Raw genomic sequence first — 21,198 nt, 5'->3', positions numbered from 1 at the left:
CGTGTACTAGAAAACGGGAAAAAAATTCCAAGTGCGGTGAAATTGCAAAAAAAGTGCAATCCCACATTGGTTTTTTGTTTGGCTTTTTTGCTAGGTTCACTAAATGCTAAAAATGACCTGCCATTATGATTCTCCAGGTCATTACGAGTTCATAGACACCAAACATGACTAGGTTATTTTTTATCTAAGTGGTGAAAAAAAATTCCAAACTTTGCTAAAAAACAAAAAAACAAAATTGCGCCATTTTCCGATACTCGTAGCGTCTCCATTTTTCGTGATCTGGGGTCGGTTGAGGGCTTATTTTTTGCGTGCCGAGATGACGTTTTTAATGATAGCATTTCGGTGCAGATACGTTCTTTTGATCGCCCGTTATTGCATTTTAATGCAATGTCGCGGCGACCAAAAAAACGTAATTCTGGCGTTTCGAGTTTTTTTCCCGCTACGCTGTTTAGCGATCAGGTTAATACTTTTTTTTATTTGATAGATCGGGCAATTCTGAGCGCGGCGATACCAAATATGCGTAGATTTGATATTTTTTTTATTGATTTATTTTGATTGGGGCGAAAGGGGGGTGATTTAAACTTTTATGTTTTTTTTATTTTTTTCACATTTTTTTAAACTTTTTTTTTAACTTTTGCCATGCTTCAATAGCCTCCATGGGAGGCTAGAAGCAGGGACAGCACGATCGGCTCTGCTACATAGCAGCGATCTGCTGATCGCTGCTATGTAGCAGAATTGCACGTGTGCTGTGAGCGCCGACCACAGGGTGGCGCTCACAGCGACGGGCAATCAGTAACCATAGAGGTCTCAAGGACCTCTATGGCTACAATGGAGACGCATCGCCGACCCCCGGACATGTGACGGGGGTCGGCGATGACGTCATTTCCGGCCGCCCGGCCGGAAGCGGTAGTTAAATGCCGCTGTCTGCGTTTGACAGCGGCATTTAACTAGTTAATAGGTGCGGGCAGATCGCGATTCTGCCCGCGCCTATTACGGGCACATGTCAGCTGTTCAAAACAGCTGACATGTCCCGGCTTTGGTGCGGGCTCACCGCGGAGCCCTGCATCAAAGCAGGGGAGCCGGCATCGGACGGTATAGTACGTCCGATGCCGGTAAGGGGTTAATGTTGACCCATTTGCATTTTTGGTAAAATTTGAACAGGCCTTTAGGATGGTGATGAATCTTAGGCCTCATCCGGAGCCAACATCCATGATCAGATTTTTTGTAAAAAAAAGTTCAAATATTTAGAGCCTGCCTCAGAGCAATTGGCTAGTGCTCAACCATCATTGCAAGAAGCAACAGTTTTTGACTAAAATAGCTATAGTTCATGAGAAAGAAATAAGCTGAAACCTAGACCCACAGTAACATCCAAGAACAGAGATTTTATTGATCATAGAGGTAAAAATACTACACAAAGGAACAATATCCATTGTTATTTCTGTGGTATACCTGGACACTTAAAATGGCAGTGCAGAAAATTCTCGAGAGCAGAATCAGACAGGTACACAAGGAACAGGTAAGCTTGGAAGGGAAAATGGACTCGTGCCAAAATCATCCACCAAACCTTCTGCACCTCCATTACATTCTTCTGCACCCACTCACACTGACAACAGACAAATGCAGTCACCATTAATCAGACAGATCAGAGAGATGACTGTGAAGGAGACAGATTCCAGGGACAGAATTCCAAGTGCTTTTAAAAAGGGCATTGGCCTTCTCCCATCTCCTCCATCTTCTGACAATCACAGACTACTCCTACACCCCATCCATTGGAATTTGTGACTCGTTACATTTGATGACTGTGGAAGACCATTTATCAAAGGAAATTTAGCAAGACCGAATGTTGTATTTCTTATTGATACAGGAGCTCAATTAAGTGTTACAAATCTTGATTTGAAGCTACAACCCGATTCACCAGTTTGTATAATTGTTGGTTTTAAGTGGAAAGGTGGAACTAAAGCATCCTTGGTTACCAATGTGATGTTGGAAATACCTAGTTCTTTCAAAACAGGAATTGACATTTGGTATTGTCGTGATTCTGAAAATATATTTGGCACAGATTTTGTGCAGAAATTCGGATGGGTAGTCGATCTAGGAAATCAAGTGATCTGGAAAGATTCTAATAGTTGTAAACCTGAAGTCATTGACCCTAGTGATTATAGCCATGTTGGAAGTATTTGCTTAAATGATGTTGTGTCAACAGATCATTTGTGGCCTGAAACTGGTGGTGATGAGGTATTGACAGAATTGTACAGCTTTTTGCTTTTCTTTGGGCTGTTCAGGAATGAGGTTGGTACAATGAAGGATGTTGTTGTAAATGTGGAAGGGCGAGATCTTCCACCACAACGTCAGTATAAATTGCCTCCAGAATCAATTGATTCTATGTCAAAGATCATACAGAAATTGTTAGATCAAGGTGTAATCCGAAAGGCTAATTCTGTAAGTAACAATCCTTTGTGGTGTGTCTTAAAATCTGATGGTTCTTATCAAATCATATTGGATTTGCGGATGTTTAGCAAACATACTCCCAATGTAGCACCCATTGTTGCAGATACTCATGACATGATGACAAGGTTGAATGCAGAGGCAAAATACTTATCTGTACTGGACATCAGTAATGTTTTTTCAGTATACCTCTTGAAAAGAATTGTCAGTACAAGTTTGCATTTACTTTCTTGGATGAACAATATCTGTTTTGCAGGTTACTTCAAGGAGCACATTTGTCGCCTAGTATTTTCCATCAGGCGTTGGAAAAGATATTATCTAGATTTTCTAGGCCAGATTGTATTTTGCAATATGTTGATGATATTCTGTTGTCTACTGATGATAAAGAATCACATGTTTCTCTTCTGACAGAATTGTTTGAGCTGCTGCATGATGCAGGGTTGAAATTGAACACCAAAAAGGTCAAATTGATGCAAACCGAGGTCAGGTTTTTAGGAGTTTTGTTGAGTCCAGGAAAAAGCTACTGCAGGAAAGAATAGAGGCAACTGCTTCTCTACCAATTCCTTCATCACACAAGGCATTGTGACTAGTGTTGAGCATTCCGATACCGCAAGTATCGGGTATCGGCCGATACTTGCGGTATCGGAATTCCGATACCGAGATCCGATACTTTTTTTGGTATCGGGTATCGGTATCGGATACATAGAGATGTGTAAAATAAAGAATTAAAATAAAAAATATTGATATATTTACCTCTCCGGCGGCCACTGGACTCAGCGCGGGTAACCGGCAGGCTTCGTTGTTCAAAATCAGCGCTTTTAGGACCTGAGAATCACGTCCCGGCTTCTGATTGGTCGCGGGCCGCCCATGTGACCGCCACGCGACCAATCACAAGCCGCGACGTCACCGCAAGCTATTAACGCGCTCATTTTTAAAAATGAGCGCGTTAATGGCTTTCAAAGACGTAGCGGCTTGTGATTGGTCGCGGCCACGCGACCAATCACAAGCCGCGACGTCACCGCAAGCTATTAACGCGCTCATTTTTAAAAATGAGCGCGTTAATGGCTTTCAAAGACGTAGCGGCTTGTGATTGGTCGCGGCCACGCAACCAATCACAAGCCGCTACGTCTTTGAAAGTCATTAACGCGCTCATTTTTAAAAATGAGCGCGTTAATAGCTTGCGGTGACGTCGCGGCTTGTGATTGGTCGCGTGGCCGCGACCAATCACAAGCCGCTACGTCTTTGAAAGTCATTACCGCGCTCATTTTTAAAAATGAGCGCGTTAATAGCTTGCGGTGACGTCGCGGCTTGTGATTGGTCACGTGGCCGCGACCAATCACAAGCCGCTACGTCTTTGAAAGGCATTAACGCGCTCATTTTTAAAAATGAGCGCGTTAATAGCTTGCGGTGACGTCGCGGCTTGTGATTGGTCGCGTGGCGGTCACATGGGCGGCCCGCGACCAATCAGAAGCCGGGACGTGATTCTCAGGTCCTAAAAGCGCTGATTTTGAACAACGAAGCCTGCCGGTTACCCGCTCTGAGTTCAGGGGCCGCCGGAGAGGTAAATATATCAATATTTTTTATTTTAATTCTTTATTTTACACATCCCTATGGATCCCAGGGCCTGAAGGAGAGTTTCCTCTCCTTCAGACCCTGGGAACCATGAGAATACCTTCCGATACTTGATGTCCCATTGACTTGTATTGGTATCGGATATCGGTATCGGCGATATCCGATATTTTTCGGGTATCGACCGATACTATCCGATACCGATACTTTCAAGTATCGGACGGTATCGCTCAACACTAATTGTGACATTTTGTGGGTCTTATGAAGTTTTCAAGGGACTTCATTGAATATTTTGCAGACAAGCCCAGGCCTTTGTATGATCTTTTAAAATGTGAAAATAATGATTACTTTGGTCCTTGTGGTAATGAACAACAAACTTCATTTGAACAATTGAAAATGAATTTGTAAAATGCACCTGCTTTGTCTACAGTAGATCCTTCGGCTCCATTTGCTTTGCAAGTACACACATCAGAGACATCTGTGTATGCTATGCTGCTACAGTTGTCGGGAGAAGAGTGGAGAATTTTGGGCTATTTTTCTAAGCTCTCTCCTCTGGAAAGATGGTTTGAGACCTGTGCAAGACACTTGGTAGATGAATAATTTGCAGTTAAAGTAACTGATTACATTGTTGGGTTCAACAAAATCACTTTGCAAACTCCTCATTCTACACTAAAACTTATCTTTGAGAATAATATCCCAGGTGTGTCACATCAGAGATTTGCTCATTGGTTATTGTCATTGTCTCACAAACAAACTGAGGTAGATTCTAAGGCCAAATATGTTCTTCCTCAGTTGATGCAATACGAAGGGCAAACTCATGATTGTTTACAGTGTTTTCAGGATCCTAGTCCATCGCTTTTCAGACGGAAGCCAGAGGCAACAGATGAACCAATTTTTGTAGCTGGTTCCAGATTTTATTCAGATCGGCACTACTATTCAGGATATGCCATTTTTTTATCCCAAAAGAGGACAGGTTGTAAAACACAAATCACTGTGTCATTTTTCAGCTCAAAGGGCAGAGCTAGAAGTGATAAAAATGGTACTACAGCTGAACGAAGCTGATGATCAGTGTCCCATTGTAATCTACAGGGATAGCTCCTATGTTGTTAAATCACTGACAGATTATTTGCCAGTTTGGGGAAAAGAGGTTAAGTAGATTCTTCTAATAAGACTCTTGTACATAGTGACACACTGAAAACAATTTTTGAAATAGCATCAAAAAACCTTAATGGTTTTGCTATTGTCAGAGTCCCTGCCCATAAAAAATCTGATGAATTATCTGTTGGAAATGCAACCACAGATATTTTAGCCAAAGAGGCAGCCCTGACAGGAGAAGAAGTGTTTCACCCTGAAACTTTTGAGATTTTAGCAGTTCAAAGAACAGACACGCATATCCCTTCTTTTGTGGAAGAACAAGAAAAAGACACATCTCTTGTTGCTTCCTGGGTTGATCCAAAACCTCCCTTTGTTTGTGAAAACAGGGTTTTGTGCCATGACTTAAACGGGGAGTTGCGTCCTGTTGTACCAAAACATCTACAGGTTGAGTTCACAAAATATAATCATGGGTCAACAGAAATTGTTAGGCATTCTCAGAGAGATATTTTACTGGGAAGAGACTGTATAAAGTATTGTTCAATTATGTCTCATTTGTGCCCAAATTTATCCAAGACCAAAAGGACAGAAACCGCCACTACTCCGAACCGCACCTGCAGATGGTCCATGGTCTACGTTACAAATCGACTACATTGGACCGTTACCATCTGGTAAAAATGGTCTCAGGTATGCATTGGTTATAGTAAATGTTTTTTTCTAAATGGGTTGAAATATTACCTGTCAGGAAAGATTATGCTTTGTCTACAATTAGAGCATTAGTTTATCATGTCTATTGTACTTGGGGATCCCAAGAATGATCTCCTCTGATCGAGGAAGTCACTTTACAGGAAAAATCGTGCAAGCAGTTTGTACTATTCTAGGGGAACAACAACAATTCCATGTACCTTACCATCCACAGTCTGCTGGTATTGTGAAAAGGATGAATAGAACAATAAAATCCAGAATTGCCAAGATGTTTTTGGACAAAGGCAATACTTGGGTCAATGCCGTATCTTTTATACTGTTGAGTGTGAGAGGAACAACTTCTTCTTCCACAACTCAATTTACTCCTTTTGAACTAATGACAGGAAGAAAAATGCCATTGAATTTTCCACTTGAACCATTTTTGTTCACACCTCAAAAAGATGCTGTTGCAAGGTCTAAATGGTTGTAATTGTTGCCGGAAAACTTGAAAACTATTCTTCCACATGTTGCATCAAGAATACAGAGAATGGAGCAACCATATGAATCCAAATTCAAGAAAGGGGCTCTAGTGATGATTAAAACTTTCAGGAAGAGTGGACCATGGGAAAGTAACTGGGAAGGTCCATTTGAGATAATCGAAACCATGGGACAAGGTATGATTCTTGTGCAACGAGCATCTAATGTGGTTAAAAATACCCGCAGACAACAAAGAGTGTGGGTACATGTCGATCAATGCAAATTGTATGTTGCAAAATAATGATACTGCATTTCTTTTAGGAAGAAATGGATTCCAATAAGAGCTGGAATATGAAACACCATGTCCTTGATGGAAGGAATTCAACATCAATCCTTCAGTAGAAGAAGACATTTCCCAGGAAAAGCTACAATCTGATGGGAATTAAATTTCTGCTACTTTGTACTATTTCAACTGTGATCTATGCAGAAGATATTTTACATCATGGAACGAATACTAGTGAAATGAATGAACCTTTTCAAAAGAACTCTACATTCACGGAAACCAAGAGGATCTAGTCTACAAAACCTAATAGATAAAGAAATACTGGACGATTCAGTAGATATTACCAGAAACATTTGCATGGGTTATGGTGTAAAATGCTGTATTGAGCTACACTTCATACACGACACTGACATAATATTACTGTACATGCTACCTACATGCTACCACAGGACCTAAGACTGGGTTTATACAGTTCCAAGGAGATTATGTACACAATAATAAGATAGGCACATGGAAATGCAATCCTACAGATGTGTTATACTGGAATATAGAGATAAGAGGTGAAGAAAAAGCTGTGTGGTCAGGTGATATTACAAATAATATGATCACAAAACGGAAAGATGGAAGATCCAAAACAGATATTTGGTTAACGACACAACTTTTTTGGGAAAATTTTGGATCCTTCATTACTTTCTGTTACAGAATGAGATGAAGATTGGGTAAAAACATGGAACTTACAGAGAACCAGTACAAGTACAGGTATCTGTAGTTTTTACAGTAACAAATACTCTAGCTCCAGAAGTAAGGGTTACACCACAAGCAGTACATAGTCAAGAAAATATGCCTCCTTTATTATTAAAATGCAACACAAGGTTAGAATTACCTACAGAATCTCTGTTGACATGGACCAAAGATAGATTCTTTTTGGGAAGTTTTTCAAATGGTCCAATAAATGTTATACACAGAGGTGAATCCGGTAAAGTGAGTTGGTTGAATAAGAATTTTATTTTTTCTGTAGATAATCCACCTCCTTAGGATTCTGGGTTTTACCAATGTTGCGTTTTAAGTAAAAATAACTACAATGTAATGATGTCAATGTGAAGTGGATGGTCAGCAATAGACAAGGTTTCAACCATCTACTCCTTTCCAAATCAATCAGTTCCAATCTAAACCTTTATTACGAGATGGAGTGTTTATGACTATGATATGGACTTTTAACATGTCTAACTGGAAAAAATCTTCTAGATATCCCCAGTGTCAATCACATCTCATTAACATGGAAATGGGAGTAGAACAATGGTTGTCGGGAAGAGAAGAAACCTTGGTTCCTATAACTGTTCTGGGAATTCCTGTTAATCATGCACAATTGCTATATTATCAATTACAGGACACATATTTTGCATTTGATGGCACAAACACTGAACATTTAGTCATGCTTAAATGTTGTTTCTAAGGTAATGTGTCTACCTGGACAGGATAAAGTCATTAATTATTCATGTTTCCATAATCATACCTCATGATATGCCAGAATGGAGAATGGACACACGATCCAGGACTTGGTGACACCAGTAAGCGCTGACAAGATTTGTTTCCAAGTTATGTAAGAAAAAGAAGTTGTTTCTGCATTCTTTTCATCTTGTGTACATGCTGAAAGTCTGAAAATAGGTTTATATTGTATTGAGGAAAATGTGAAAACTCTCAAAAAAGGAAGGAAGTATCAATATTACATCAACAGGCACAAGAAATCTAAAAATCCTCCTGATACAGTTCAGTTTGTCACAAATAAATAATTTTCCTTGAGATATGTGGACAAATGAGATAAAGAAAGACAAGGGTTTGTTAAAGGGAACCTATTGCCCCCAAAATCGAAGGTGAGCTAAGGCCACCGGCATCAGGGTCTTATCTACAGCATTCTGTAATGCTGTAGATAAGCCCCCAATTTAACTTGAAAGATAAAAAAGAGGTTATATTATACTAACCCAGGGGTGGTCCCGCTGTTGTCCGGTCTGATGGGCGTCACTGTCCTTTCCGGGGCCTCACATCTTCTTACGATGATGTCCTCTTCTTGTCTTCATGCTGTGGCTCTGGCACAGGCGTACTTTGTCTGCCCTGTTGAGGGCAGAGCAAAGTACTGCAGTGCGCAGGCGCCGGGAAATGTCAGAGAGGCCCAGCGCCTGGGCGCTGCAATACTTTGCTCTGCCCTCAATAGGGAAGACAAAGTACGCCGGAGCCGCAGCGTGAAGACAAGAAGATGACGTCATTGTAAGAAGATGGGAGGCCTCGGACCGGATCACGATGCCCGTCGGATCGGATCGCCCGCCCAGGTGAGTATAATCTAACCTCTCTCATCTTTCAGGATACAAAGGGGGCTTATCTACAGCATTGCAGAATGCTGTAGATAAGGCCCTGATGCTGGTGGGCTTAGCTCACCTTCGATTTTGGGGGTGACAGGTTCCCTTTAAATGTGTTAACAATTCAATTAAAAGAAGCTGAAACTGTATTCAGACATGAGCAAGGGAATTAAAATGATATTGAACATGAATGGATGAGTATGTCATGCTCATCTTGGTGGAGAAATTTAGGAAAATCACTAACTACTTGGTCACAGTCTTAAGCAAAAATGGCAGCAGGAAATGTATTATCTAATCTGATTGTTATTATATTTATTGTAGTTTTGCTGTGTATAATATATCAAATAGCTATGTGTAAAATTAAGAGAATTTATAAAAAGATAAAGACAGAAATGAAAAGAGATGATATTTTAAGAGCGATGATAAAACGGAAAAATATAACTCTCTGATTTAATTTTTATATAATTTTCAAAGCTCAGATGTCATTCAATACAGGTGTTGATACAAAGTTTTCAGAATAAAGAATGAATGTGATATGAATGGTGAGAGAATGAGTTTAGGATTGATTATAATATTTCTCAAATCATAATCAGGGAGCCTTCAAAATATCTTTCAAAAAAGAAAAATATAGATTACTTAACATATGCAGTTAAAGGTACCTTCATACTCAACGATATCGCTAGCGATCCGTGACGTTGCAGCGTCCTGGCTAGCGATATCGTTGAGTTTGACAGGCAGCAGCGATCGGTGCAGAAAGTCCAGAACTTTATTTCGTCGCTGGACCTCCTGCAGACATCGCTGAATCGGCGTGTGTGACGCCGATTCAGCGATGTCTTCACTGGTAACCAGGGTAAACATTGGGTTACTAAGCGCAGGGCCGTGCTTAGTAACCAGATGTTTACCCTGGTTACCAGCGTAAACGTAAAAAAAAAAAAAACACTACATACTTACCTTCTGCTGTCTGTCCTCTGGCGCTGTGCTTCTCTGCACAGCCGGAAAGCAGAGCACAGCGTGACGTCACCTCTGTGCTTTCCGGCTGGCGCTCACAGCCAGTGCAGAAAAGCAGAGCGCCGGAGGACAGACAGCGGAAGGAAAGTATGTAGTGTTTTTTTTTGTTTTTTTTACGTTTACGCTGGTAACCAGGGTGAACATTGGGTTACTAAGCGCGGCCCTGGGCTTAGTAACCCGATGTTTACCCTGGTTACCAGGGGACCGGCATCGTTGGTCGCTGGAGAGCTGTCTGTGTGACAGCTCTCCAGCGACCAAACAGCGACGCTGCAGTGATCGGGATCGTCTGGATCGCTGCAACGTCGCTAAATGGAATGGTACCTTTAGTAACACCTCGCGCACACACTGCTCTGCTACATCCTCACAGTAAACCCCTCCTGACCCCACACATAATCTTCCCCTCATCCAGCACCATGACAACCAGCACAGCAGAGTCCTGCATACGCTGAGGCCCCTGATCATGTGACCCCTGACTCCTCCTCTTGTGACCTCATCACAGGTCCTGTGCGCACAGAGCAGCTGTAGAAATCTCAGGCCTCGGTGGTGTCACCCAACTTCTGCTCTTTCTCCTATTCTTGCAGGGGTCGCAGTGGATTTCATCCTAGATCCATAGAACCGAATAGAGGAGCGATGTTCCTTCAGTCTGATGGTAATTGACGGTGAGATTTGTCCAACGGCCACTTTACCGAGTAAAGCCCACCAGGACTGTAGCAGGTAAAGACCCCAATATCCACAGGTGTCCCTTCTAATTGGGGGGGAAAGTACCAAAGAAAAACCCATCATATCCCGAGAAAAAGAAACTACATGGAGACATTGGCCTCATATATCTCCTGTCTTGTTCTTACCAACAATCTACTATATAATTGTCTAAGGGTCACTTCCGTCTGTCTTTCTGTCCGTAACAGAAATCCCAAGTTGCTGATTGGTCGTGGCTGTTTTGCCGCGACCAATCAGTGACGGGCACAGTCCGGCGGCAAAATGGCCGCTCCTTACTCCCCGCAGTCAGTGCTCGCTCCATACTCCCCTCCAGTCAGTGCTCACACAGGGTTAATGGCAGCACTAACGGACCGCGTTATGCCGGGATGTAACGCACTCCATTAACGCTGCTATTAACCCTGTGTGACCAACTTTTTACTATTGATGCTGCCTATGCAGCATCAATAGTAAAAAGATCTAATTTTAAAAATAATTTAAAAAAAAAATAGTTATATACTCACTGTCCGTCAGCCCCTTGGATCCAGAACCGGCCTTTCCCGCTCCTCGCGATGCTCCAGTGACCGCTCCATGCATTGCAGTCTCGCGAGATGATGGCGACCGCAATGCACTCTTGAGACCGGAGCATCGGTAAACGCTTCGGCTGGATCCGGGGGCCAACGGAAGGTGAGTATATAACTATTTTTTATTTTAATTTGTTTCTTTAACAGGGATATGATGCCCACATTGCTATATTCTACATGGGCTGTGCAATATACTGCGTGGGCTGTGCAATATACTGCGTGGGCTGTGCAATATACTGCATGGGCTGTGCAATATACTGCGTGGGCTGTGCGATACACTACGTGGCCTGTGTTATACACTACGTGGCCTGTGTTATACACTACGTGGCCTGTGTTATACACTACGTGGCCTGTTATAAACTATGTGGCTGTGTTATATGCTATGTGCGCTGTGCTATATACTGCGTGAGCTGTGCAATATACTGCGTGGGCTGTGCTATATACTACGTGGGCTGTGCAATGTACTACGTGGGCTTTGCAATATACTACGTGGGCTGTGCAATATACTACGTGGGCTGTGCAATATACTGCATGGGCTGTGCAATATACTGCGTGGGCTGTGCTATATACTACGTGGGCTGTGCTATATACTACGTGGGCTGTGCAATGTACTTTTTTTTCTATTTTTTTGGGAGTGCATTTGAACAGCAAGGTGGATTGCTGTTAAGGGAACTAGAGAAAAAAAATCTATAAATCTTCAGCATAGCGAGTGTGAGCGAGCTGAGTGTGAGCTGAGCATAAGTGTGAACGGCGGTAAGTGTGACTTTTGATTCAGTGACTTTGGATTCAGGGAGTTTCCAAGGGAGGAATTACTGAATTGCTGTCTGTTTTTTATTAATACTTTTATTAATACTTTTGTATTATTTATTTATTTTTTATTTTTTTTTTATTTAACTTTTCTGTCTGGTGCAATCCCCATTAGGAAATGTGCTCCACTCTTGTTAATGCCATCCATTGCACATCTTGCCACATGTATGCAGTCCTTGAGCAGCCGGTCGAGGGTGCATACTGCTGTGCGAGATGTGAGCACGTTGTGCATTTGGAAAACCATATTCTGAATCTAAATGTGCAGCTGGCAACACTGAGATCCATAGACAATATGGAGAGGAGTCTTCTGCTCACGGAGCAGATGCTCAATGGGATAGATGAGGTGGGGGATGGTAGGATGGAGCTGCAGGATGGTAAAGTAGCAAGCTAGGTGACAGTTAGGAAGCGGTGTAGAGGGAAGAGTGCCAGGGAGGCTAGTCCTGATCTGGAACACCCCAATAAGTTTTCTAAGTTGGCAGATGAGGGGGGTGCCAGTACAGGGGTAGCACTGCTGTAGCCAGGCATGTCCTCTGAAAGCCGGAGGAGTGACAGCTCCAGTAAGGAGGGAAATAGGAGAGCAGAGCAGGCCAGGCAGGTGCTGGTAGTGGGCGACTCAATTATTAGGGGAACAGATAGAGCAATCTGTCACAAAGACAGGGATCGTCGAATGGTGTGCTGCCTACCTGGGCTTGAGTCCAACACATCGCTGATCGGGTGGACAGATTACTGGGAGGGGCTGGTGAGGACCCAGCGGTCATGGTGCACATTGGCACAAATGACAAAGTTAGAGGTAGGTGGAAGGTCCTTAAAGATGATTTCAGGGAATTAGGCCACAAGCTGAAAGCAAGGACCTCCAACGTGGTATTTTCCGAAATACTGCCTGTACCACGTGCCACGCCAGAGAGGCAACGGGAGATTAGGGAGGTTAATAAGTGGCTCAAGAATTGGTGTAGGAAGGAGGGGTTTGGGTTCCTGCAGAACTGGGACGACTTCTCAGTTGGCTACAGGCTCTACGCTAGGGATGGGCTGCATCTCAATGGGGAAGGTGCAGCTGTGCTGGGAGAGAAAATGGCTAGAAGGTTGCAGGAGTGTTTAAACTAGGAATTGGGGAGGAAGGTATTCATTTTATAGGAGGGGAAGATAGTGCAGATAGGGACCTGGGCACAAGTAAGGAAGTTGGGGGTGGTGGTGGTATAGGGGGTGGGGTTTGAACAGTTAATAATTTAAGAAAGAATCGAGGTACAGAGAGGAACATCAAGTGTATGTATACTAATGCCAGAAGCCTCGCCAACAAAATGGACGAATTAGAACTAATGTTGTTGGAGCATAATTATGACATGGTGGGAATATCTGAAACGTGGCTGGATGAGAGCCATGACTGGGCTGTTAACTTGCAGGGCTATAGCCTGTTCAGAAATGATCGTACAGATAAGCGAGGGGGAGGGGTGTATCTGTATGTAAAATCGTCCTTAAAACCCATCCTGCGTGATAATATAGGTGAATTTAATGAAAATGTAGAATCCCTGCGGGTGGAGATAAGGGGAGGGGGAAAAAATAATAAATTACTGATAGGGGTTTGTTATAAATCTTCAAAAATAATGGAAGCAATGGAGAATATCCTCGTAAAGCAAATAGATGAAGCTGCGACTCAAGGAGAAGTCATTATTATGGGGGACTTCAACTACCCTGAAATAGATTGGGGAACAGAATCCTACAGTTCCAGCAAAGATAATCGTTTTTTGACAACTATGAGAGACAATTACCTTTCACAACTGGTTCAGGACCCAACAAGAAGGGGGGCACTGCTAGACCTAATATTAACCAACAGGCCAGACCGCATATCAAATATAAGGGTTGGGGGTCACTTGGGGAATAGTGATCACAAAATAATAAGTTTTCAAGTATCCTTTAAAAAGATGTGTAGTAGAGGGGTTACAAGGACACTAAACTTCAGGAGGGCAAATTTACAACAGATGAGAGAGGATCTTGGTGCAATTAACTGGGACGATATCCTGAGACACAAAAATACACAAAGAAAATGGGAGACATTTATTAGAATCCTGGATAGGACCTGTGCACAGTATATACCGTATGGGAATAAACATACTAGAAATAGGAGGAAACCAATATGGCTAAATAGAGCTGTAAGGGGCGCAATAAGTGACAAAAAGAAAGCATTTAGAGAATTAAAGGAAGTAGGTAATGAGGAGGCATTAAATAAATACAAAAAATTAAATAAATTCTGTAAAAAGAAAATCAAGGCAGCAAAGATTGAGACAGAGAGACTCATTGCCGGAGAGAGTAAAAATAATCCCAAAATATTCTTTAACTACATAAATAGTAAGAAACTAAAAAATGATAGTGTTGGCCCCCTTAAAAATAGTCTGGGTGAAATGGTGGATGAGGATGAGGAAAAAGCCAATATGCTAAATGACTTTTTTTCATCAGTATTTACACAAGAAAATCCCATGGCAGACAAAATGACTAGTGATAAAAATTCCCAATTAAATGTCACCTGCTTAACCCAGCAGGAAGTGCGGCGGCGTCTAAAAATCACTAAAATTGACAAATCTCCGGGCCCGGATGGGATACACCCTCGGGTACTGCAGGAATTAACTAAACCCAAAAGAACAAAGAGATGATCAAAAGGCCCAAGATGTGGTATAAAAGTATACAGCTTTATTAAACACAATCCTGTATATATAAAAACCAGAAAGAAGTAGTGAATAAGACCACAAGGCACATAGACAACAAAAACGGGATGGGTGAACCGCGGCTATAGATCACATATATACAATATATAGGTAACCAAATGCATTATATGATTACAATAAATCAATGACTCCGTTACCCCTATACCCCTGATATACACATGCGGGCAGAACAGTAATAACATAGTGAGATATACCTTAATCAAATTGTGCCCAATCGCCCGTGATAGCAAAAAGGAGTGCAGGAGGAAGCCAGCAGTCACCACATCACCCCCTGACGAAGGCTCCGCCGAAACGCGCGTCGGGGTGATGTGGTGACTGCTGGCTTCCTCCTGCACTCCTTTTTGCTATCACGGGCGATTGGGCACAATTTGATTAAGGTATATCTCACTATGTTATTACTGCTCTGCCCGCATGTGTATTTCAGCCAGTGCGACTGGCTGACACATTGTCTCCATTTTGTTGTATATAGGGGTAACGGAGTCATTGATTTATTGTAATCATATAATGCATTTGGTTACCTATATATTGTATATACAGTTAGGTGCATATATATTTGGACAGAGACAACATTTTGCTAATTTTGGTCATAGACATTACCACAATGAATTTTAAACAAAACAATTCAGATGCAGTTGAAGTTGAGACTTTCAGCTTTCATTTGAGGGTATCCACATTAAAATTGGATGAAGGGTTTAGGAGTTTCAGCTACTTAACATGTGCCACCCTGTTTTTAAAGGGACCAAAATAATTGGACATTTGACTCCAAGGCTATTTCATGGACAGGTGTGGGCAATCCCTTCATTATGTCATTCTCAATTTAGCAGATAAAAGGCCTGGAGTTGATTTGAGGTGTGGTGCTTGCATTTGGAAGGTTTTGCTGTGAAGTAAACATGTGGCCAAAGGAGCTCTCCATGCAGGTGAAACAAGCCATCCTTAAGCTGCGAAAACAGAAAAAAACCCATCCGAGAAATTGCTGCAATATTAGCAGTGGCAAAATCTACAGTTTGGTACATCCTGAGAAAGAAAGAAAGCACTGGTGAACTCATCAATGCAAAAAGACCTGGGCGCCCAAGGAAGACAACAGTGGTGGATGATCGCAGAATAATCTCCATGGTGAAGAGAAACCCCTTCACAACAGCCAACCAAGTGAACTACACTCTCCAGGAGGTAGGCGTATCAATATCCAAATCTACCATAAAGAGAAGACTGCATGAAAGTAAATACAGAGGGTTCACTGCACGGTGCAAGCTACTCATAAACATCAAGAATAAGAAGGCTAGACTGGACTTTGCTAAAAAACATCTAAAAAAGCCAGCACAGTTCTGGAAGAACATTCTTTGGACAGATGAAACCAACATCAACCTCTACCAGAATGATGGAAAGAGAAAAGTATGGCGAAGGCGTGGTACAGCTCATGATCCAAAGCATAGCACATCATCTGTAAATCACGGCGGAGGCAGTGTGATGGCTTGGGCATGCTTGGCTGCCAGTGGCACTTGGTCACTTGTGTTTATTGATGATGTGACACAGGACAGAAGCAGCCGAATGAATTCTGAGGTATTCAGAGACATACTATGTGTTCAGATCCAGCCAAATGCAGCCAAACTGATTGGTCGTCGTTTCATACTACAGATGGACAATGACCCAAAACATAAAGCCAAAGCAACCCGGGAGTTTATTAAAGCAAAGAAGTGGAATATTCTTGAATGGCCAAGTCAGTCACCTGATCTCAACCCAATTGAGCATGCATTTCACTTGTTAAAGACTAAACTTCAGACAGAAAGGCCCACAAACAAACAGCAACTGAAAACCACCTCAGTGAAGGCCTGGCAGAGCTTCAAAAAGGAGGAAACACAGCGTCTGGTGATGTCCATGAGTTCAAGACTTCAGGCAGTCATTGCCAACAAAGAGTTTTCAACCCAAGTACTAAAAATGAACATTTTATTTAAAATTATTGAATCTGTCCAATTACTTTTGGTCCTTTTAAAAACAGGGTGGCACATGTTAAAGAGCTGAAACTCCTAAACCCTTCATCCAATTTTAATGTGGATACCCTCAAATGAAAGCTGAAAGTCTGAACTTCAACTGCATCTGAATTGTTTTGTTTAAAATTCATTGTGGTAATGTCTATAACCAAAATTAGAAAAATGTTGTCTCTGTCCAAATATATATGGACCTAACTGTATGTGATCTATAGCCGCGGTTCACCCATCCCGTTTTTGTTGTCTATGTGCCTTGTGGTCTTATCCACTACTTCTTTCTGGTTTTTATATATACATGATTGTGTTTAATAAAGCTGTATACTTTTATACCACATCTTGGGCCTTTTGATCATCTCTTTGTTCTTTTGGGTATAGTCTGTTGCTTGATGATTGGCCATCCATGAGTCCTATTTACAGTGACTATACAATATACTATTGAGTATTTATATTTAGTCTTACACTATGTCACTTAGTATGTTGTTGGCCTTGACTTACTGCAGGAATTAAGTACAGTCATTGATAGACCATTATTTATCATCTTTAAAGACTCCATAATAACAGGGTCTATTATGGTCTGGTGATTAAGGAGCGACATGCGACTAGCTCTGAGCAGGTGGTAACTATACTGACCGCAGTCCCTAAGCTCAACGCAACACTAGAAGTAACATAGTAACATAGTTAGTAAGGCCGAAAAAAGACATTTGTCCATCCAGTTCAGCCTATATTCCATCATAATAAATCCCCAGATCTACGTCCTTCTACAGAACCTAATAATTGTATGATACAATATTGTTCTGCTCCAGGAAGACATCCAGGCCTCTCTTGAACCCCTCGACTGAGTTCGCCATCACCACCTCCTCAGGCAAGCAATTCCAGATTCTCACTGCCCTAACAGTAAAGAATCCTCTTCTATGTTGGTGGAAAAACCTTCTCTCCTCCAGATGCAAAGAATGCCCCCTTGTGCCCGTCACCTTCCTTGGTATAAACAGATCCTCAGCGAGATATTTGTATTGTCCCCTTATATATTTATACATGGTTATTAGATCGCCCCTCAGTCGTCTTTTTTCTAGACTAAATAATCCTAATTTCGCTAATCTATCTGGGTATTGTAGTTCTCCCATCCCCTTTATTAATTTTGTTGCCCTCCTTTGTACTCTCTCTAGTTCCATTATATCCTTCCTGAGCACCGGTGCCCAAAACTGGACACAGTACTCCATGTGCGGTCTAACTCTGCCTAGGCATCTCGTCACAGCCTAAGAGCTAACTACCCCTAAAGATAGAAGCAGGAAAGCTATCTTGCCTCTGAGAAAATCCCCAAAGGATAGATTAGCCCCCCACATGTAGTGACTGTGAGAGGAGAAGGAAATGACATACGTAGTATGAAACAAGATTTAGCACAGGAGGCCACTTCTAGCTAGATAGAAATAGTACAGGACAGAACGCTGTGCTGTCAGTAAAAAACTAGAAAAAGTCCACCGCAGAGAAATGCAAAAATCTCCACACCTGACTAAAGGTGTGGAGGGCAAACTCTGCTGCCCAGAGCTTCCAGCTTAGCTGAATAGATCCATACTGATAAGCTGGACAAATGAGCAAAACAAAGAAAGTGCTGAACAACAAAGTCCACAACAAGTGAACTGCAAAAGGACAAGCAAGGACTTAGCTTTGCAGAACTGGTCAGAGTGTCAGGAAAATCCTAAGAGCAATGACTCCAGGCTGGAACAATTGACAACTGGCATTGAATGAGGGATAAGGCCAGACTAATATAGCCAAGCCAGAAAGACGATCAGTGAAAACAGCTGCAGAAGCTAACTCCAAGAAGCAGCCACACCACTCAAAACCACAGGAGGGAGCCCAAGAGCAGAACTCACAAAAATGCTACTTACAACCACCGGAGGGAGCCCAAGAACGGAATTCACAACAAGGGTCTGTACTACAGGACTGGCGTATAGCAAATGTGGTGCCAATATTCAAAAAGGGGACAAAAACTGAACTCGGAAATTATAGGCCAGTAAGCTTATCCTCTACTGTGGGTAAAATCCTGGAGGGCATTCTAAGAGATGCTATACTGGACTATCTGAAGAGGAATAACCTCATGATCCAGTATCAGCACGGGTTTACTAGGGACCGTTCATGTCAGACTAATTTGAACAGTTTCTATGAAGAGGTAAGTTCCGGATTGGACCAAGGGAACCCAGTGGATGTAGTGTATATGGACCTTTCAAAAGCTTTTGATACGGTGCCACACAAAAGGTTGATACATAAAATGAGAATAATGGGGACAGGGGAAAATATGTGCAAGTGGGTTGAGAGCTGGCTCAGGGATAGGAAACAAAGGGTGGTTATTAATGGAGCACACTCAGACTGGGTAGCGGTTAGCAGTGGGGTACCACAGGGGTCAGTATTGGGCCCTCTTCTTTTTAACATATTTATTAATGACCTTGTAGGGGGCATTCAGAGTAGAATTTTAATATTTGCAGATGACACTAAACTCTGCAGGGTAATCAATACAGAGGAGGACAATTTTATATTACAGGATGATTTATGTAAACTAGAAGGTTGGGCTGATAAATGGCAAATGAGCTTTAATGGGGATAAATGTAAGGTCATGCACTTGGGTAGAAGTAATAAGATGTATAACTATGTGCTTAATTCTAAAACTCTGGGCAAAACCGTGAATGAAAAAGACCTGGGTGTATAGGTGGATGACAAACTCATATTTAGTGGCCGGTGTCAGGCAGCTGCTACAATGGCAAATAAAATAATGGGATGCATTAAAAGAAGCATAGATGCTCATGAGGAGAACATAATTTTACCTCTATAAAAGTCACTAGTTCGACCACACTTAGAATACTGTGCACAGTTCTAGTCTCCGGTGTATAAGAAAGACATAGCTGAACTAGAGCGGGTGCAGAGAAGAGCGACCAAGGTTATTAGAGGACTGGGGGGTCTGCAATACCAAGATAGGTTATTACACTTGGGGCTATTTAATTTGGAAAAACCAAGGCAAAGGGGTGATCTTATTTTAATGTATAAATATATGAGGGGTCAGTACAAAGACCTTTCTGATGATCTTTTTAATCATAGACCTGAAACAGGGACAAGGGGGCATCCTCTGCATTTGGAGGAAAAAAGGTTTAAGCATAATAACAGACGCGGATTCTTTACTGTAAGAGCAATGAGACTATGGAACTCTCTGCCGTATGATGTTGTAATGAGTGATTCATTACTTAAATTTAAGAGGGGACTGGATACCTTTCTGGAAAAGTATAATGTTACAGGGTATATACACTAGATTCCTTGATAGGGCGTTGATCCAGGGAACTAGTCTTATTGCCATACAGTGGGGCAAAAAAGTATTTAGTCAGTCAGCAATAGTGCAAGTTCCACCACTTAAAAAGATGAGAGGCGTCTGTAATTTACATCATAGGTAGACCTCAACTATGGGACACAAACTGAGAAAAAAAAATCCAGAAAATCACATTGTCTGTTTTTTTTATCATTTTATTTGCATATTATGGTGGAAAATAAGTATTTGGTCAGAAACAAACAATCAAGATTTCTGGCTCTCACAGACCTGTAACTTCTTCTTTAAGAGTCTCCTCTTTCCTCCACTCATTACCTGTAGTAATGGCACCTGTTTAAACTTGTTATCAGTATAAAAAGACACCTGTGCACACCCTCAAACAGTCTGACTCCAAACTCCACTATGGTGAAGACCAAAGAGCTGTCAAAGGACACCAGAAACAAAATTGTAGCCCTGCACCAGGCTGGGAAGACTGAATCTGCAATAGCCAACCAGCTTGGAGTGAAGAAATCAACAGTGGCAGCAATAATTAGAAAATGGAAGACATACAAGACCACTGATAATCTCCCTCGATCTGGGGCTCCACGCAAAATCCCACCCCGTGGGGTCAGAATGATCACAAGAACGGTGAGCAAAAATCCCAGAACCACGCGGGGGGACCTAGTGAATGAACTGCAGAGAGCTGGGACCAATGTAACAAGGCCTACCATAAGTAACACACTACGCCACCATGGACTCAGATCCTGCAGTGCCAGACGTGTCCCACTGCTTAAGCCAGTTCATGTCCGGGCCCGTCTGAAGTTTGCTAGAGAGCATTTGGATGATCCAGAGGAGCTTTGGGAGAATGTCCTATGGTCTGATGAAACCAAACTGGAACTGTTTGGTAGAAACACAACTTGTCATGTTTGGAGGAAAAAGAATACTGAGTTGCATCCATCAAACACCATACCTACTGTAAAGCATGGTGGTGGAAACATCATGCTTTGGGACTGTTTCTCTGCAAAGGGGCCAGGACGACTGATCCGGGTACATGAAAGAATGAATGGGGCCATGTATCGTGAGATTTTGAGTGCAAACCTCCATCCATCAGCAAGGGCATTGAAGATGAAACGTGGCTGGGTCTTTCAACATGACAATGATCCAAAGCACACCACCAGGGCAACGAAGGAGTGGCTTCGTAAGAAGCATTTCAAGGTCCTGGAGTG

The 21,198-nt window shown here is 42.1% G+C and overlaps 1 protein-coding gene across 1 annotated transcript in view; it reads left to right on the top strand.

The window, feature by feature from the left end:
• The first annotated feature begins 6,337 nt into the window (after positions 1–6,337).
• Positions 6,338–21,198, top strand: part of LOC138666448 (gastrula zinc finger protein XlCGF17.1-like) — a 33,766-nt gene continuing 18,905 nt past the window's right edge. Inside the window, exon 1 of the mRNA XM_069754672.1 lies at positions 6,338–6,464. Within this exon, the coding sequence (XP_069610773.1) occupies positions 6,338–6,464 (127 nt within the window). The remainder of the gene's footprint in view (positions 6,465–21,198) is intronic.

This window comes from Ranitomeya imitator, chromosome 2 (genome assembly GCF_032444005.1).
Source record: "Ranitomeya imitator isolate aRanImi1 chromosome 2, aRanImi1.pri, whole genome shotgun sequence".
NCBI lineage: Eukaryota > Metazoa > Chordata > Amphibia > Anura > Dendrobatidae > Ranitomeya > Ranitomeya imitator.
This window is presented reverse-complemented; position numbering and strand designations above follow the sequence as displayed.